At 44.0% G+C, this 20,344-nt stretch overlaps 1 protein-coding gene across 1 annotated transcript in view; it reads left to right on the forward strand.

Moving 5' to 3' along the window:
- Positions 1 to 13,438, forward strand: part of IQGAP1 (IQ motif containing GTPase activating protein 1) — a 100,132-nt gene extending 86,694 nt beyond the window's left edge. Inside the window, exons 33-38 of the mRNA XM_027068142.2 lie at positions 52 to 139; positions 2,580 to 2,792; positions 3,750 to 3,916; positions 5,433 to 5,555; positions 9,100 to 9,208; positions 11,132 to 13,438. Coding sequence (XP_026923943.2) covers positions 52 to 139; positions 2,580 to 2,792; positions 3,750 to 3,916; positions 5,433 to 5,555; positions 9,100 to 9,208; positions 11,132 to 11,245 — 814 coding nt within the window. The 3' untranslated portion in view covers positions 11,246 to 13,438. The remainder of the gene's footprint in view (positions 1 to 51; positions 140 to 2,579; positions 2,793 to 3,749; positions 3,917 to 5,432; positions 5,556 to 9,099; positions 9,209 to 11,131) is intronic.
- Positions 13,439 to 20,344: the final 6,906 nt, after the last annotated feature.

The raw sequence follows: 20,344 nt of genomic DNA on the forward strand, positions 1-20,344 counted from the left end.
GAGGAAGTAGGACATTTGGTGATGTTTCAACCCTTCCCCGTCTCCTTTCAGCACGAAACGTCTAATTGTGGACGTCATCCGGTTCCAGCCAGGCGAGACCTTGACTGAAATCCTAGAAACCCCAGCCACGAGTGAACAGGTAAAACTTAGGGGTTTCACGTACGACGACAAGGCACACAGATGCTCCCGTGACGGGTGTGTGCCAGGGTTGAGGAGGCGGGGAGCCAGGGGCTGGCAACGCGGGGCTGGACTGGAGGGCCGTGGTGGTGTGGGCCTGCTCAGAAAGTTGTTGGCTCCTAAACTGGCACGCAGATGCTCTGAGGGCATAAGGCTCGTGGCATGTATGTGCGGCCTTGTGTGTGGCTTTGTGTTTTAATTTAACTGAGGCTGAGTCAGTGAGTCTGCCTAGTAATCAAGTGAATATTACATCCTTAGAATTTTGTTAAGTGCCTTAGTAGATAAAGTACAGAATGGGGTTCTTAAACTCAGTGAACTCATGATCTACTTGGGGACATGTGGTGTATGTACCTGAAATAATTAGAAAACTAGTAAAAATTGACTGTGCTGTTGGCTATAAAAATGGCAGAAATTGAGGAAAGTGGCCAGTGAGGAGCAAGCCGTGAGGGGGAAGTGGGAGCCACACTTGGGAGGCGTGGATAGGATCTGGGAGTGCACGTAAGAGAAGAGGCATCTTGGGCCAGGGAGTCCACACAAACAGAGGCACGACGTGCCCTGATGGACAGGACGGGACCAGACCGACTTATCTAGAATGCAGGTGTGGGTGAGGGTGAGTGGTGAGGAGTAAGACATGAGAACAAACCGTGTAGAGCCCGTGTTTGTCACTGGAGAGACACGGAGTAGAGAGCTTTTGTCACTCTGGGACCATTTGATACTGATCACTTAGGCAGTGCTAGCCAAGCGAACAGGACTTGAGTAATCTAGGTCCGGGATGGACTCCCAGGCCCACGTGGTTGGGGGGGGGTTGGGGTGGGGGCGGATGGCTCGGCATCGGGAGGGGATGATGGGGCACTTCGTGTTTAAGACCCCTCTTTTGTGTTTGTAAGATGCGACAAGTCAAGCCATTTGTTTCAAATTTTGAGCATATGAATTCTTTTTGATAAACGACAGTTTACTCAGAAGCCCAAATATAAAGTAGGAAAAATTGGAGCTACTCAGCACCAGGAATAGGGCTGGGGCTCTGGGTTCCTGCGGGAATACCTTAAAGCTGCACATAGGACTGTTTGAAAACCATTGTTTTTAATGAAGTCTCAGCTTTTTGATGCTGTGATTGATTACTGACTAGCTGTGTGTGAGGGGCAATAAAGAATTCTAACCAACACCTGCACCTTGTTTAACCTGGAAGGAAGTTTCAAGTAGGGAAGGTGGAACCAGCCTTCAATGAGAGCCTACTGGTAGTTTGGTGCTTTCACCTGGGTTCTTTCATTTACTCCTCCCACTGTCCCTGTGAGGTCAGTCTTTTCATCCTTATCTTACAGAAGAGGCTAAGACCCTTGAGGTCACATAACTTGTCCAAGATTGTCTGCTTGTGGTGGCGGAACCAGTTTGGATCAGGTTCTTTCTGACGCCAGGGTTTATGTTCTTCACGTTGTGTGATGCGGGGTGGTCTTGACGTTAGCAACAAAGGGCATACCCGGAGAGGGGATCGCTCCAGTTTGGGAGGAATTACAAGCCATTCCAAATGTGAGCATCCTGGCACAAACAGTTCAAAATGCAGCACCAGAACCTTAGCCACAAAGACGTGGGATCCGTAGCATAGGGACGATCACTCAAGTATTGAGAATGAACAGTCACAGAGAAACTACCAGAGGTCACTTAGAGGTACCAAACTTGTGCCCGGGGCAAGGAGAGAACGTGGAGGGTACAAGCAAGGTGATAGCTAAGAAAAGGCACTGGATTTGGAGGAGGGGTGGCGAATTGGCCATGAGGGCAGAGCTGTAGAGCCACACTGCAAGGAGCTAGAGAAGGAGGAAGACACCAAAAGAATGGGCCAGCGGTGTGAGCCATGTCAGGCAGGGACGTAATGGGCAAACGCTGAATGTCAACTGGGAAAGAAGAATCATCGGAAGGACTGCCCCAGATACTGGCATTCGTAGCATGCTTGAAAGCGACAGGAAGCCTTCAGCATGATCCAGCCTGGACAAGGTGGCAAAAAGAGTCGGCAAGAATTTACCAAACGCTGGTGTTGCATGGGTGTGTTTTTAACATTCACCAATGAATGAAGCTGTGTTTCAAGTCAAATTCAATGGTTCCCATGTCTCAAAATGTGATAGGAAAAAAACGAGGGATCTTATAGCCACTTCGAGCCCAATCTCCTAACCATATGTGAGAATCCAGGGAAGAAGCGCTCCGAGACCGTGTGACTTCATCGACGCGATCTCTTCTAGGTGTGCTCTGTGCAGGTTCTCTGTCAGTTGTCAGAGGACAAGTGTGTTCCCTCCGGTTCCAGAATGGAGTTTCAGGGCTATGTAAATTCAGGTGTGGACATGCTGTATAAATTCAGGTTTGGGATTAGTGTGGTAAACATGCCAGCAACTTCTTTTTCTTCTCTGTATCTGTAGGAAGCAGAACATCAGAGGGCCATGCAGAGACGCGCTATTCGTGATGCCAAGACTCCTGACAAGATGAAAAAGTCACAGTTTGTAAAGGAAGACAGCAACCTCACTCTTCAGGAGAAGAAGGAGAAGATCCAGTCAGGTTTGAAGAAGCTAACGGAGCTTGGGACGGTGGACCCGAAGAACAGATATCAGGAGCTGATCAACGACATTGCCAGGGTACTGCTTGTGGAGGCAGTGATGGGCTGGCGGTGGACAAAGCTGTCTCGGGAGCTTGTGAAGAGACAGCAGGCGTTCAGATGACAATATGCCTTCAGGGCACAGGCAGATTAGTGTCCTCTCCGCTGGGGAATTGGTTCTGAGTTTCCCAACATGAGGACCTTGCTGCCCTTTGATGATTTACTCCATGGCCTAAATCAAAAGGGAGAAGGCCCTAACTAGAGGTGCCTGTGTGTTAATTTGTCTTTGGCCTTAAAGAATTCCTCCAGATCTTTTTAATGATTACTATGAAATATAAATTCACATCACGTTGGTCATGCAATTCTTGATTTGTGTGAATCTTCACAAGTAAGGGGCTCTGGTGTAGGCTGAGAGCGTAGGTGTTTGCTGCTGGTAGAAATACCATGCACATCGGGGAGCTTGATCATTGACACGGTAAAATTATCTTTTCTTCCCTCTCCTGCCAACATACTTAAGAGGTTTAAGTCCGCTTCACAGGTAAATTCTAAGAATGTGGAAGTCTGTAAAAGTAACACACCTCCCAGGCGCCTGGGTGGCTCAGTCGGTAAAGTGTCCAATTCTTGATTTCACCTCAGGTCATGATCTCGCAGTTCATGAGTTCAAGCCTCGCATTGGGCTCTGTGCTAACAGTGAGGAGTCTGGTTAGGATTTTCTCTTTTCCTCTCGCTCTCTGCCCCTCCCCTGCTCATACACACATGGACATTCTCTCCCTCTCTCTCTCAAAATAAACTTAAATAAAAAAAGTAACACATTTCCATACTTTTAGGTACGGGAGAAAAAAATTGACGGGATCTGAATTTCTTTACTAATTTTTGAACTTCAGTTGCTTCCTGTTAAAGCATGGTCATGCAAAGTGGGGTTAAGCACTAGTGTGTATGACTCAAGAAGAATACGATACTGATCATTATTGTCCTAACTTTAACAACTGTGTCTTAGGATATTCGGAACCAGCGGAGGTATCGACAGAGGAGGAAGGCCGAGCTGGTGAAATTACAGCAAACATACGCTGCCCTGAACTCGAAGGCCACTTTCTATGGAGAGCAGGTGGATTACTACAAAAGCTATATCAAAACCTGCTTGGATAACTTGGCCAGCAAGGGCAAGTGAGTATGTTTTGTAAAGAATCAACGTCAGTGGGGAAGGAAGGAGAGGCAGCTCGAGTGACCTTGGAAGTTTTTACTTTAAAACACGCTGGGTCTATTTATTGCTCTCATTCTTTTATCTTGTTTCCAATTGTTGGCATGATTTCCTAGATCCATTTGTTGTTGTGTGATGTAAATAAATAACGTAGGGGGTATTTCAAGGATGCTTACTTCTAAGCATCCCTTGTTCCAAAATATCTTCGTGGCCCTAGAAATGAAAGAATCATGGAAGGAGTTTAGTTACTGCTCCCCAAACCTGCATGTGCCTTCAGATCACTCAAGGAATATGATGGACATTTCGATCCTCTGGTCTCTCTCTACACCTCTTGGGGACAGGATCCCAGACCCCAGCTTTTTTCCCAGCTGCCAGGGAGGATCTGATGCAGCCTTCCTGGCGCGGCCACAGCCAGATCATGCCCATTTTGTAGGCAGGGAAACTGAGAACCCAGAGGTGTGAGGTGGTAGTTGCAGGCTCTATCTGTAGGGTTGGTTTACTTTGTACTTCTCACTCTTCAGTGTAAGAATTTTCAAACCTAAGAAAGGTTGAGTGAACAGAACAGTAAACACACACCCTTCACCCAGATTGACCTGTTTTTAACATTTTGCCACACCAGCCTCCCTTCTCTGGCTTGCTTACTCTTCTCCCTGCCCTCTGGCTGTCTCTTTCTTTCCCTCCCTGGAAGACCGAGGTGAGGCAGGGCTGATGTGCGGGGGTGAAAATCAGACCCACTTGACCCAGCTTGCAAAGCTGGCTCTTGTGACCTTTGGACATGTCCCCATCGTTCTTCAAGCACTTACTGACTTTCTATTGTACAGTTGTAATTTCTATACGTGTTGTAGTTCCTTCCATAGCAGTTACTCCCTTTTATGCCGGTACCAGCGTTCCTGCCCATTTCTTGAGACCCTTCCTTTGGGAGTCCCAAATCCCTGGTTCTCATATAGATCTCTATTCTTCCCTCACTTACTTTTGAAAATCCCTTTTATCTTGATTGTCCCGATCAAGAAAAGGTCTTAAGGTCTATTTCTTTCTCCTTGTTGCCACTCCTCTGTATTTGCTACACTGGTTTAAAGTCTTTATAAAATTACTTATTCTGAGATATGTTTATTTTTTCCCTGCACAGCTGAGGGCCTTACAGGGACTCCTTTGGGGTTCAGTACAGTTCCTTTAGGCTAGCGTTAGAGTGCTTCACACTTGTATGTACTGAGGTGTTGAGAGGAACCTAGACAGATGACACGGCCTGTCAAATTTACATGGGTTTTCAAATACAGTTAAATTAAAGGCCAAAGCAATTTAGTGATGTTTCCACTGTTTTGCAAAAATATTACTCAGGCTAATCCTAACACTTACTGGCCATTTTAGAATCCGTATGTTACTTAGGCTAGTGTAGGGGAAGTCTGTTTTCTGGCCTCCAATCCATGAGTTACCAACAGACTTGTAGTTACTGAGAGAAAGTGACGTGATGTGATTTTTTTGCAGGGTCTCCAAGAAGCCTGGGGAAATGAAAGGAAAGAAGAGTAAAAAGATTTCTCTGAAATACACAGCAGCCAGACTGCATGAAAAAGGAGTCCTTCTGGAAATTGAGGACCTGCAAGTGAACCAGTGAGTATTTTTTACTCTGTTCTGTATCTTGATTTTGTCTCTACATTGATCACATCTGATTCCCTTTATTTCTGGATGGTTGTTTTCATATCTTCTATTTACTTATATATCTATTTGGGTGCAGCATTCCCAATGCTCAGAGTTAATTTGTCTGTCAGAGAAGGGAAAGTGTTACTTCTCCTTTGTTGTGGAATATTTGCCCCAAGCCATGTTTGCACCTACTTATGTTAGCCCCATCTTAATTTTTTTGCTCTTTACCTTTTTTCTTTTCTTTTTCTTTTAAATGTTTACTTATTCATTTTGGGAAGGGGGATCCCCAAGCAGGCTCCGCACCGTCAGCACAGAGCCCGACGTGGGGCTGAATCCCATGAACTGTGAGATCACGCCCCGAGCCAAAATCAAGAACCCGATGCTTAACCAACAGTCCCCCAGACACCCCAATTTTTCCTCTTTAAAGCAGGAAAACATTTTGTATTTCTCCTGTGTCTAAACCAAGAATAAATAAGAACAAGAAGAGGAGTTTACTTTATTCCACCTGAGGCTAGGAATCAGGGCCTTCCCCTCATTCTCCTTCCTGGGAAGGGCCAGCTCGCTTTGTACAAGGTTCCTGGATCTGGCCTGGCTGTCATTAGCAGGCATTTATGGAGTACCTGTTCAGTCAGCCCTGGACCGTACATAGCTGAGCTTTCTGATTTTGTTTACACAAAACAGTTTGTGTAAACACAAAACAACTTTGTTTAAAAAGAAAAATTTTTCTGATCCTAAGGTAATATGTATTCATTATTGAACTTCGGAAATTGCTAAAGCATAAAGAAAAAGAAAAAAAGCATTTATCATTTCACAAGTCAAAGATAGCCACTGAAGTAATTAGTGTATGTTCTGTGCCTCTGTTCACAGCAGATTATCTAACTTCCCACTTATTTATCTACCTATTATTTTTTTAACATATGTTGTGAAAATAGTCACATATCCAACTTTTTTCTCATTATATTTTGAGAAATTTTCACATTCTTTGAAAGCATCCTTTTTAATGGCCACACAATGTTTCATATTGCAGTTGAAATTTAACCATTCATCTGTACGACATTTAAGTTGATTTTACTTTTTACGTTATTACACTTGCGGTATGTCTTTCTTTATATGTAAATCTTTGGTTTTACCTCTAATTATTTTTTTTATCATAGATGTCTAAAAATGGAATTTCTGGTCAAAGTATTAAAATTATTAAGTTATTATTATAAAAAGTACAAGACCTAAACTTTACCATTGTAACCGTTTTTAAGTGTGTAGTTCAGTAGTGTTAAGTATGTTCACGTTGCTGTACAACAGGTATCCAGAACCTTTTCATCTTACCAGACCGAGACTATACCCACTGGACAACAGCTCTCCATTTCCCCCTCCCCCAGCCCTGGACAACCACCCTTCTACTCCCTGTTTTCATGTATTCGACGCCTCCAGGCATCTCATATAAGCCATTGTCTTTTCGTAACTGGCTTGTTTCACTTAGCTCAGTGACCTCATGGTTCATTCATGTTGTGGCGTGTGACAGACTTCTTTTTAAGGGTGAATAAAATTCCACTGTACATGTACGCACCGCATTCTGTTTATACGTCCGTCGGGGGACTTGTGGGCTGCTTCCACCTCTTGGCTACTGCGAACAATGCTGCTGTGAACATAGAAGTGTAAACGTCTCTTTGGGATCCTGCTCTCCGTTCTTTTGAATCTATACCCCAAAGCAGGATTGCTGGATCACATGGTAGTTTTAAGTTTTTGAAGAACTGCCATACGATTTTCCATAGCAGATGAAAAAATTTATATATATATACATGTATGTATATATGTGTATCGCCAAAGAATCTGCAGTAGTGTCAGAAATGTATATGGAAGCACTTACTTGCCTATTTCTTTGCCATTATTGAATAGTAAAGTAATTTTCAATGTTTTTGAATTCAGTAGTTAAAAGATAGTCTCTGATTTTATTTTATTTTTTAATTTTTTAAAACATTTATTTTTGAGAGAGAGAGAGCATGAGTAGGGGAGGGACAGAGAGACAGACAGATGGACAGATTCCAAAGCAGGCTCCAGGCTCTAAGCTGTCAGCACATAGCCTTGCGGGGCTCGAACCCACGAACCATGAGATCATAACCTGAGCCGAAGTCGGACGTTTAACCGACTGAACCACCCAGATGCCCGATTTTAATTTTTTAAAGAGAGCTTTTTTTGAGAGAGAGAGAGCGAGCGTGTGTGCAAGCAGGGGAGAGGCAGAGAGAGAGACAGACAGACAGACACACTCCCAAGCAGCCTCCATGCCTAGCAGAGCCCAACTTGGGGCTGGATCCCACAACCCTGGGATCATGACCTGAGCTGAAATCAAGAGTTGGACGCTCAATTGACTGAGTCACCAGACGCCCCTAGTACTCATTTTAAAACTTGACATTTCTTAGAGTCTAGTTGAGTGTGTGTGTGTGTGTGTGTGTGTGTGTGTGTGTGTGTGAATCGTGGCTTATTTGTATTTTCTCTGGTCGCTTTTCAGTTGGGGACCTTGGTGTTTTTGAGGTTTTTTATGTGAGCACTTTATGCACCTTTCAAGTTTGTCTCACATTTATTGTCTTTTCTCTTCTTTTTGTCATTATTTTCTACTGTTCAAATGCCAGCCATTTTTTTGCCTGCCTTCTTTTCAATTTGCTATGATAGGCTTGGAAACCAAATAACAAAGCAAACTGGCTAAAATAAAATTGCTTATCACATGAAGTACCTTTAAGGAATGACCCCAGAGGACCTCCTGTCGAGTAAGATGTGCACGTTCTAGTGTGTGGATTTCATGACCTCTCTTACAGCTTCTCTGTGGCCTGTTTTGCATCATTCATGACTCTTGGCTCTGTTCCTAGTAGATGGGTTTGCTCCATAGTTGAGTTCTAGAAATCTGGGCTGATGTACTTTGATCACCCAGGGAACAACACGTTCCCGCCTTCTTCCACTGCCATAAAATTTCTGGGCATGTAACATGTTGAGAGTGAGTGACACCTTAAGAATTTTCAGCAGTAGCAGGTGTATCTTTGGCAACACTCGGTTCATTTATATCTATAGCACCTCCTGTCATGGTTCTTTGTGTCCTGACCCCTTTTTCTTACATACTTCTTGTAATCCTCAAACATGCCTGCATTGATACACACACCTTTCATCCCTCTCCTTCCAGGCCAGTTTTCTGTTGATTATCCTTTTACCGTTAGATTTCAGCAGTGGCCACAGCGAAGGCCAAGAATTCCTATGACATCATGCCTTCAGAGGCCGTCGTGGCATTCCTCAGTGGTTCCTCTTCTGTGGTGTGCGAGGGCTGCAGGGAGAGATTGCTGGCCTCTCCCCAGGTCTCTGAGCAGGTGCCACGTAGAGTAGCAGCCCTGCGCTCCTCCACCTGCAGGAGTACTTGGACCTTTATGCTATACCCCTTTTCACTCTTGAAGATTGTCACTCTCCTTTCTACATTTCATGGAATACTGTTCCCGAGAACGTAAAAATATACCCTTACAATGTTATGTTTCAACAGGTTTAAAAATGTTATCTTTGAAATCAGTCCAACAGAAGAAGTTGGAGACTTTGAGGTGAAAGCCAAGTTCATGGGCGTTCAAATGGAGACGTTTATGCTACATTACCAGGTGGGTGTGCGCCCGGCAGAACCGAGAACTCTGTAGGTGAGGTGGTTGTGCTCTCGTCGAGGCAGGGAACCCGTGTGGGGACGGCCGTGCACTACAGCACTGAGCTGGGCTCCACACGGGAGGGAAGGAGCCCAGGGGCCCTGTGCTCTGGTGCCCCTGGTCTGTAGTCCCCAGAAAGGTCTGGCGGGTACATACGTCTCCCGAAAGCTTTTACCTCAAGCTTCTATTTGTGTTGCCACTAAATCCAACTGGTACCTTGACCTTGAACAAAATGCTTAAGTGTTGATAGTAGAAAATTGTAAGCCTACTCAGTAGCTTAAAATCTTTTCTCTCATTTTGACTTGATACAGGTGCTTACATGTGTATTTCTGACAAGGCATGTGTAAATTAGATCTTTGTAAACTGAATCCCATTTTAAATTCGGAAAGAACTTTGCAGTGAATCATTTTATAACATAATTTTACCTAATTTTTATGTTGAAATATCTCCAGTTTTTACGCGTGAGAAAAGCACCAGGCGCCACGAGGCCTCCTGGGCGCCGCCCTGAGTCCCGCAGCTTTGTGTGTGTCCCAGTCGGTTCCGGCCCCTTCCTTCCTCCCGCCGCCCGCTGCTGCGCTCCGTCGGCCTGGCAGGCGCCATCTCTGCACGCGCTGACCCTGCGTCCGCTCCTTTATTCCCCGTCATTTACACGAGTGGGGTGGGGGGGCTTTCACATGTGTTCCCACCTCCGAGCCACAGCAGCCCCAGCCGGTTCCTCCTCCGCCTCCATTGCCCGTAGAGAGGCCTCCGTTGACTCGGTCGGCTCTTACCTCCCACCCCCCAAACTGCGAGCTCCCCAAGGGCCCATAGCGTGTCTTTGTTTCCTTCTCAATGCTGAGAGGCCCTCCGAACATGTTAGCTGGGCAGAAGTGCGAGGGTCCTGGGAGGCACGCCCTCTAGTGCTTACACAAACGAACATCCTGTCGTGCCTTCAGTCTCACCAGACCTGTGCGCGCCTCAGGGAGCGCGTTCACCCGCGCACATTCACAAAGTGTGGAGTGAGTGCTGGGTGCGAGGTGTCACGCCGGGTGGGTGACGCACCAGGGCCTTCGTTCTCATGGAGCCGCTAGGATTTTTCCAAAAGATGAGTACATTGATCTTTTGGGCGCTTCCGAGCTCTTTGACTCTTGCTTTCTCATCACCTCTGTTCTGAAGTTTATGGGCAAGACCCCTCAGGTTTCCTAAATTTGCTCTGGGCAGAGGAGGGTGCTGGAAGAAGGGGCTTTGCACTCAGATCTGCCTCACTCCGGCCAACTCTGTACTGTGGGCGAATCATTGAGCATCTCTGAGCCTCATCTTTAAACTCGGGATAATCACACCTATAGGATTTTTATCAGGACTTAAAAAGACATTAACGTGTTTACGTGATGATGAGCGCATAGTAGGCACAGTGCACATTTTGCCCTTTTCCCTCTTGCCTTCAGAATATAAAAGCTTTCTCATGTGAAATAGAAATTAGGACTCTACCATTGAGATGACATTGGTGGCCTTACCTTGTTTTCAATGATTATTTTATCAGAGACTGAAATGCCTTCACCCTCTCCAGGTGACCCATCGCTTAGACAAACTAGAGACACGTTATTGTAACTTTGAAAGAAGTATGTGTGATCAATGAGCCTGCTGCTTTTTCTTTCCATGTTTTGTGCGTTTGGATATGAACCACACGAGTTCTTACCTCCAGTTGTACCAGAAAGTTCTGTTGACCAGTGTGCCCTGTTCCTCGAGCTCTTGGGGTGGTTGTGCAGTGGACAGGCCCGTCGTGGGGCACTTCTTTCTCTCACCATTTCACACCTGTCATTCCTCATTCCTTCTGGATCCCTCCCTGTGCCGTGGCGTTTCTTGTTCCACAGACTTGATTAACTGTCAGAGTGTTTTTCCAAACAGGACCTGCTGCAGCTACAGTACGAGGGCGTTGCGGTCATGAAATTATTTAATAGAGCTAAAGTAAATGTCAACCTCCTGATCTTCCTTCTCAACAAAAAGTTCTACGGGAAGTAACCAGTCGTTGCCGCCAGCCCAGAGGGAGGAAGGGAGAAGCTCCTCACGGCCGCCTTCCTCGGGTCCTTCTTTACTCAGTGGAAGCAGAGGCCAGCCCTCAACAAAGCCTCAACTCGATGCGCTCCCGACACCGCGTTTTTAGCTCTTCCCGCTCTCGTGGGACGCCTGCTGCCCATTTTTCATAGTGAAATTGTATTTCAGGCTTAGTCTGACCCTCCTGTTCCTTCATTTTCCTCTGTCACGTAGGAAAGAGTGGAACCCCCGCTAAAATCTCTCTCCATCGCTACGGTCCTCGAGGCTGCATTGCTATATCGTAAGCTTTGGTGTTTGTCTGAATCAGCAACAGGGTTGGTGGGATTTGATTTCTTGTTATTTGGAAGCAGGAGCATCAGTGCTGGTGATACACATGCTTATAAGGCACACAAGTAAGATGTCAGGTCATCTAGAATTAGTAGGTTGTCGTTTAACGGTGAAGTTCCTTTACATTTATTTCCATCCCGACGGTCACGTGGAAGGACACGGGCTCACTGGTCCTCCTGTTGTTGTCCTGTGTATGCAAGAGCTAACAAAAGTCACTGTTCTATGTTGAAAGGAAAATTTCTAGCAAAGAGGAGATACGGTTTTTAAATTTCACCATTAAATTGGAGCAGTGCTGTTGGCATAGCTCTCTCATCGGTGGATGGGACACTCCCACTGATAAAACCCAGCTCTCTAGGCAAATTCACAGTGCTCTGTGGTGCCCGCTCGACTCTGTTGGTGCAGAGGTGGGCTCCGTTCTGGAAGGCATCCGTTCTGTCCCTATGGCCAAGGGATGGGCGAGCCCTAGCGTAGAATGTAATTGTCTTCAAAACTGTTTTCTATCTTGAGTGCCTTATTAAAGTGTAGATTTATTTCTTAAAATGTGGGTGATAGGAATTTTGAAGATTTATATAATGCTTTAAAAGCCTTTAGAATACTGTAAGAGAAGGGTTTTTTTTAAAAATTGGCTTATCTGTATATCTGAACTCTTAAAACTTATAGCTAAAACACTAGGATTTATCTACAGGGTTGCAGGGAGATAATCCTGCTTTCGACAGACTGAGTCAAAAACGAAACCAACCAACTGATGTTAACTGGGTATTAACATCTTCTTCCCATTTCTTTCTCTTGTCCTGCTGCCCACACTGTGCCTTTATTTTAAGAGCTCCCATTTTCTGGGTTTAGTCAGAAATAATTCAATTCTAAACGTTGAATTTAGGAAACTTTTGTTATCAGATAAAATGTCATATACTTAAAGCAACAACAACAACAAATTGTTTATCCGGGAAAATATATTAGAAATCATGCTACTACACTTCCATTTACCCCGATGTTTCGGTTCAGTATTCTTTTATCATAAAACATAAAGTTTAACAAAATTAACTTACATGAGAAAATTTACTGCTGTATATTGAAAGCCAATAAACTGTTTCGTTAATAACAAATTATGTGATGTGTCCCTGTTACAAATGGAAGCGTTGGAGATGTGTTTTTCACAGGAGACTGTTTACCCGGTCAGGCCCACCGTTGTGCAAATCTAAGTCGTCCGAGTCTCCTCACGCTGCAGGCGGGGGAGAGGTGCCGTGGCCGGAGACTCCACACCAGCCTGACCTTGTTTTCTACTGTATTCTGGAAGATCAGTTTTTAGGAGACCTTCTCCTCAGATCAAAAGCAGATGCTATTACAAGTAACGTCACCTCAAAAACTGGGACCAAAGTGTCAAGTCTTTTACCTTAAGAGGATGCCCATCCCAAATGCTTGTTGGGCCTCAAAGGCCACATGCATGACAGACCGCGAGCAAAGTTTACAACTCCCGTGATGAAATACGATGTGTCAACTATTCGTAAGGATTACAGGGCCCTTGATGCAACTTCTAATGCAAAATGGCACAAAATGCACTTGCAGATTTTGCTGGTGGCCGTGTAGAATTACGGTTACAACAGCATCGAGAGTGCCCCGGCTGAACTCAAGTCAGGCTCTGAAACCTTGTAGCTCTTCCTATTTCTCCTTATTAGCTGTGGCGCTCTCTGCCCCGTCCCTCCTCCTCCCACCTTGTCTTCCACCGGCTGTCGTGACATTTATCATGAATTTACTTCCAACGATTTGGACTGCCCATCAGATTGCTGCACACAGTTGCCTTTGTATCTCTGTATGAAATAAAAGGTCATTTGTTCATGTTTGTGTTTATTTTTCTCAGTTTCATTGTTGGTAGTTCCTGTTCGACAGCGTTGACTAGAGCAAGATGTAATGATTGAAAACCACCACGGTCTCTCTGGGGGAGCCAACCCAGGTTATCTATCAGATATCTTTCAGAATTATCTGAAAGTGGTGTTTAACATGGGAGTTGAGCCTTTTTTAAGTAATAACTGCTTACAGTGGCCTGGACCTGAGGAGATCTGGGGGCGGGGAGAACACACAGCATACCGCCTCTGATTGGCTGGCGCTCAGAATCACTGGAGCCTTTGCCACTATCCTGTGAACCCCGCACACGGGGTGTGGGCACGCAGTCACAGGAGACCCCTCAGGGGCCTTCTCTGCTCCGTCTGAGTGCCAGAGGGGACTGGGGGAAGTCGTGTCCGGACAAAGTAAATAGCAAAAGGGGAATCACTTAAAAATACAAATATGTATATACGCATCCTGTTGTGTTTATAAACTGTGGCCAGACTCTATTGGGAAATTAGGGACTAGGAAAGAAGAGGAAAAACAGAATCATTCTCCAGTAAACCAGTGAAAAATGGGAGATGATGGCGTGAGGGGGACGGTGATGCCAGAGCAGGGCTCCCCAGCCAGCAGCCTCCGGGGGCGCCCCTGAGCCTCCACTGTCTCAGCCTCTGTCCTTGAAACAACTTCGGCTCTACTGTCCTCCTGCCAAGAAACCAAGGGAGCTAGGTGCTTATCAAGACATAAGATGTTAAATAAGGAAACCACACAAAGGGAAATCGTAGGAAGGGAAGCGGGTACCCCAAGCGACGCAGGTAGACGGCGCGTGTCCCCGGAGGCCTCTGCAAACCCATGAAGAATTTGGCACAGCTGCATCCCTCTGCAAATTTCAAACTTGACAGTTCCTTTTTTTTTTTAATGTTTAAATTACGAAGTATATAATTGCCAACATACTGTGAGTTTCAAGATAAAAATTATTTTGCTTTTAAACCTATAGAACAGAACCCCCGATCCTTTTTTTTTTTTTTTTTTTTACACTCAGTGCTCACCACAGTGAGTGTGTGAGTGTGGTCACATCTGTCACCATACCTTATTACAATCTGTTCCCCACGCTGTACATGACTGACTCTGGCAAGTTTGTACCTCTTAATCCCCTTCATTTTACCCACCCTCCTGCCACCAATCTGTTCCCTGTAAAAGTCTGATTTTTTTTCTTTCTTTATTCATTTGTTTTCTTTAGACTTCACATGAGTAAAATCATAGGGTATTGGTCTTTCTCTGATTTATTTCACTTAGCATAATACCCTGTAGGTCCATCCATCTTGTCTCAAATGGCAAGGTGTCATTCTTTTTTTGACTGAGTAATATTCCGTTGTATATACACAGTATCTTCTTTATCCATTCGGTGGACACTTGGGTTGCTTCCATAGCTTGGGTATTGAAATAATGCTGAATAATTGAATAATGAATTCTGGGTTCTCTATTCTGTTTCATTGATCTATGTGTCTATTTTTGTCCCCCTATCCATTTTTTAAACTTTTTTTAAAAGTTTATTTTTGAGAGAGAGAATGGGGGAAGGGCAGAGAGGGGGACAGAGGATCTGAAGCGGGCTCTGCGCTGACAGCAGAGAGCCCAATGTGGGGCTCAGACTCATGACCTGAGCCAAAGTCAGATGTTTAACCAACTGAGCCACCCAGGTGCCCCCCCCATCCATTTTTAAAGGTACAAAAAAAAGTTTAATTTTTTTTATGTTTATTTTTGAGAGAGAGAGAGCGAGTGAGGAGGGGGAGAGAGAGAGGGAGACAGAAAATCTGAATCAGGCTCCAGGCTCTGAGCTGTCAGCACAGAGCCCGCTGACATGAATTCATGAACTCATGAGGGGCTCGAACTCATGAACCATGAGATCATGACCTGACCTCCTTGTCAATTCAGACCTTCCATGTTTTTCCCCTTTAGACTCATGTTTCCATTGCACTTCCCTCAGATTTTTATCCTAACATTTAAAGCATAAGTCTTACTTTTTATTATTCTGTCACAATTATCTAAAAAAATAAAAATGTGTTTTATCTAAGGCTGTTAATGCAATCCAGGAAAACGTTTTGTCATTATAGTTCTTGTTAGTGTATATTCGATCCAAGTCATGTATTGTCTTGACTGTTGTAAAAGTAAGATATTTGAAATGCACTTCTTAGATAAATGAAGAATTAAAAGAAAATTTTTTTTAACGTTTATTCATTTTTGAGAGACCGAGACAGAGCATGAGCAGGAAAGGGGCAGACAGAGAGAGAGGGACACACAGAATCTGAAGTGGGCTCCAGGCTCCGAGCCGTCAGCACAGAGCCTGATGCGGAGCTCGAACCCACAAACTGCAAGATCATGACCTGAGCTGAAGTCGGACGCTCAACCGACTGAGCCACCCAGGTGCTCCTAAATGAAGACATTTTTAATGAAAGTTTAAGAAACTTATGGATAAATGTTACTACTTGTCAGAATGAGATAGAGGTCATGACCAATTCTCTTCCTATTTTTTATTTTTACAAATGTAAGCTCTGAGACTCTTTGCTGTCATAATAAGCATATGAAAATGGAAGGTGTTTTGTTACAGTGATGTTATCTATTTGGGGGGACTCCTTAGTTTATCCTAAGAGTCTCAATGATTTGTAATAGATAATTAGAACATGATTAGGTCTTCCAATTTTGTTAAAAGCCAAAAAATTTTACCTGGTGTGGAAAAGAATTTATTATTCAGTCATGAGACACATCATCCACTTTCTCCAGACTTGGGAAGTAGACAAGGAGCTTTACTAAGACTTTTTAATAACTATGAATTAAACTCTTAACCTTTTGACTTAGAGACAACTTATTTAACCTAATATGCTAAAGATGCTTGGGGAAAATGGAAGTATTTTAATTCTCCTTTACACTATAATTTTTTAAACTTTTTATTAGGGGCGCCTGTGTGGCTCAATTGGTTAAGCATCCAACTTCCACTCAGGTCATGATCTCATGGTTCATGAATTCGAGCCCCATGTCCAGCTCTGCTGACAGCTCAGAGCCGGGAGCCTGCTTCAGATTCTCTCTCTCTCTCTCTCTCTCTCTCTCTCTCTCTCTCTCTCTCTCTCTCTTTCAAAAATAAACATTAAAAAAATTAAACTTTTTTTGGGCACAAAAACAGATCAGTAGAACAGAACAGAAAACCCAGAAATGGACCCACAAACATATGGCCAACTAATCTTTGACAAAGCAGGAAAGAATATCCAAAGGAATAAAGACAGTCTCTTCAGCAAGTGGTGCTGGGAAACTGGACAGCGACATGCGGAAGAATGAACCTGGACCACTTTCTTACACCAGACACAAAAATAAACTCAAAATAGATGAAAGAACTCAATGTAAGATGGGAAGCCATCAAAATCCTCTAGGAGAAAGCAGCCAAGAACCTCTTTGACCTCAGCCGCAGCAACTTCTTACTCAACACGTTTCTGGAAGCAAGGGAAACAAAAGCAAAAATGAACTACTGGGACCTCATCAAAATAAAAAGCTTCTGCACAGAGAAGGAAACAATCAGCAAAACTGAAAGGCAACTGACAGAATGGGAGAAGATATTTGCAAATGACATCAGTTAAAGGGTTAGTATCCAAAATCTGCAAAGAACTCATCAAACAACACCCAAAATACAAATAATCCAGTGAAGAAATGGGCAAAAGACATGAACAGACACTTCTCCAAAGAAGACATCCAGATGGCCAACTGACACATGAAAAAATGCTCCACATGACTCATCATCAGGGAAATACAAATCAAACCGCAATGAGATACCACCTCACACCTGTCAGAATGGCTCACATGAACAACTCAGGCAACAACAGATGTTGGCGAGGATGCGGAGAAAGAGGATCTCTTTTTGCACTGCTGGTGGGAATGCAAGCTGGTGCAGCCAGTCTGGAAAATCGTATGGAGGTTCCTCAAAAAATTAAAAATAGAACTACCCTACGACCCAGCAATTGCACTGCTAGGTATTTATCCAAGGGATACAGGTGTGCTGTTTCTAAGGGGCACATGCACCCCAATGTTTATAGCAGCACTATCGACAATAGCCAAAGTTGGAAAGAGCCCAAATGTCCATCAATGGATGAACGGATAAAGAAAATGTGGTATATATATATACAATGGAGTATTACTCGGCAATCAAAAAGAATGAAATCTTGCCATTTGCAGCTACGTAGATGGAACTGGAGGGTATTATGCTAAGTGAAATTAGAGAAAGACAAAAATCGTAAGGCTTCACTCACATGAGGACTTTAAGATACAAAACAGATGAACATAAGGGAAGAGAAGGAAAAATAATGTAAAAACAAGGAGAGGGACCAAACATAAGAAACTCTTAAATGCAGAGAACAAACTGAGGGTTACTGGGAGGGTTGTGGGAGGGGGGATGGGCTAAATGGGTAAGGGGCATTAAGGAATCTGCTCCTGAAATAGTTGCACTATATGCTAACTAACTTGGATGTAGATGAAAAAAAAATAAACTTTTTTTAATTAGGGAAAAGTAACATACGAAGAGGGAATAGTATAATGAACTCCAATGTGTCCCCTAGGTAGCCTCAATGATTGTCCACACATAGTCAAACCGTTTTCTTCTCTAACCTCCCCCTAAATTCCCCTGGGGTTATTTAAATCCCAGACACAGCATCATTTCAACCACAAATACTTCAGTATGTATCTCCACATACATACATAGTAGGTATCTCTAACATATCTCTAACATATTGTTTCTAATTAGGGAGCCATTGTGTCTGCAGGAGACATTTGGCAATATTTGGAGATATTTTTTGTCCTAACTAAGGGGATGCTACTGGCATTTATTGGGTAGATGCCAGGGATCCCGGCTAATATCTTAACAATGCACAGGACAGCTTCCCTCAACAAAGAATTATCCAGTCCAAAATGTCAATAGTACCGGGGTGAGAAATCTCAATCTTTACATGTAAGGACTTTTGAAAAAAATCCCCAAACCATTATCATACTTAAATAATTTAAAAAATCAGACATGGAATGCTTCCGTTTCCCCATCTTGTACTTGCTCAAATAGTTCATATGTTTGAATCAGGTGCCTAACAATGTATACATATTACATTTACTTGACAAGTCTTTTAAATCTTTCATCTATAAATTCTCTCTTTTCATTTTTGAGAGACAGAGAGAGACAGACCGTGAGCGGGGGAGGGGCAGAGAGAGAGGGAGACACAGAATCTGAAGCAGGCTCCAGGCTCTGAGCTGTCAGCACAGAGCCCAACGCAGGGCTCGAACCCACGAACCGTGAGATCTTGACCTGAGCTGAAGTCGGACGCTTAACTGACTGAGCCCCCCAGGCGCCCCACTCGCTCTCTTTTTAAAAATCTTATAGTTTAGTTGATGTTGCTCCTGTAGAATTTATACATTCTGGATTTCTTATATCTTTGTGGACCTCACTCAGTTTCAACCTTTTGGCAAGAATATTTCAGAGTTTTTATTACATCACACCACCGACTTACCTTTTCATGATGTAAATAAAGACTGGTCAGTGGGTTCAAAGTTGCCCATTTGACATATTTTTTAAAATAACTTTCCCATCAGCTTTTCATCACATACCCATGGATTCAGCAGCCACTGATAATGACGGCCTAGATTTCTTATTTTACTGGGGGTTGCAAAATGGTGATATTCCAAATCTATCATTCCTTCTTCATTTATCAGTCAGAATTCTTCTAAAAATAATTTCCTGTCATCAACTATTTGGTTACCTTGAGGAATATTCATACAGGAAAAGATGATAAATACTCGTTATTTACTGGTTTCCCCTGACACCTTCCAAAGATGACCGCTGAGGGTTTTTTGGGTTGTTGGGTTTTTTGGGGGTTTTTTTGTATTTTTAAAGTCTTTATGACTCCTGGAGTTTTTATAAGATTACTTTTATGTTTATTTATTTTGAGAGTGACAGAGACAGCGCAAATCGGGGAGGGGCAGAGAGAGAGGGAGACAGAGAGTCCAAAGTAGTGTGGAGTCCGACGCGGGGTTTGAACCCATGAAACCATGACGGATGCCCAACCAATTGAGCCTCCCAGGTGCCCCGAGTTTTTATAGATTTGATGTCTTTCAATCCACTGTAGGTTTTTTGTTTGTTTTAATGTTTATTTTTGACAGAGAGAGACAGAGCATGAGTGGGGGAGGGGCAGAGAGAGAGGGAGACAGAATCCAAAGCAGGCTCCAGGCTCTGAGCTGTCAGCACAGAGCCCGACACGGGGCTTGAACTCACAGACCGTGAGATCATGACCTGAGCCGCAGCTGGATGCTCAACCGACTGAGCCACCCAGGTGCCCCTGTTCGTTTGTTTTTTAAATGCTCAAATTGTCTCCTTTGCTGGTGGAAGTAACTTCACGGTGACGGCGATTGTTGTCACTTTTGGCATGACCCCAGTAGCCTTTGGTAGCGCCTTGCTTTCTTGGATATGTTTCACTTTCATCTTGTTTTTCTCACCACAGACCTGGAATCAACCGTTTCTCCAGGGAGCCCTGGCAACTTTTAGTGGGAAACAGAAGTAGGGAATATGGTCTTGGTGCTGGGAAGGCTTATGGCCCTTAGGTTGCCGTTGTTTCTAAGCTTTTTCAATGAAGTAGTTACTTTTGTTTGTTTTGTTTGAATAATCTCTCTGTTCAACGTGGGGCTTGAACTCACGATTGTGAGAACAAGAATTGCATGCTCTACCAACTAAGCCAGCCCGGTGCTCCAATGAAGTAATTAATTTTTTTATTTTTTAAAAAAATTTTAATGTTTATTTTTGAAAGAGAGAGAGAGAGAGAGAGCGTGAGCAGGGGAGGGGCAGAGAGGGAGACAGAGAACCCGAAGCAGGCTCCAGGCTCTGAGCTGTCAGCACAGAGCCCAACT

The sequence above is a fragment of the Acinonyx jubatus genome, chromosome B3 (genome assembly GCF_027475565.1).
Source record: "Acinonyx jubatus isolate Ajub_Pintada_27869175 chromosome B3, VMU_Ajub_asm_v1.0, whole genome shotgun sequence".
NCBI classification, from domain to species: domain Eukaryota; kingdom Metazoa; phylum Chordata; class Mammalia; order Carnivora; family Felidae; genus Acinonyx; species Acinonyx jubatus.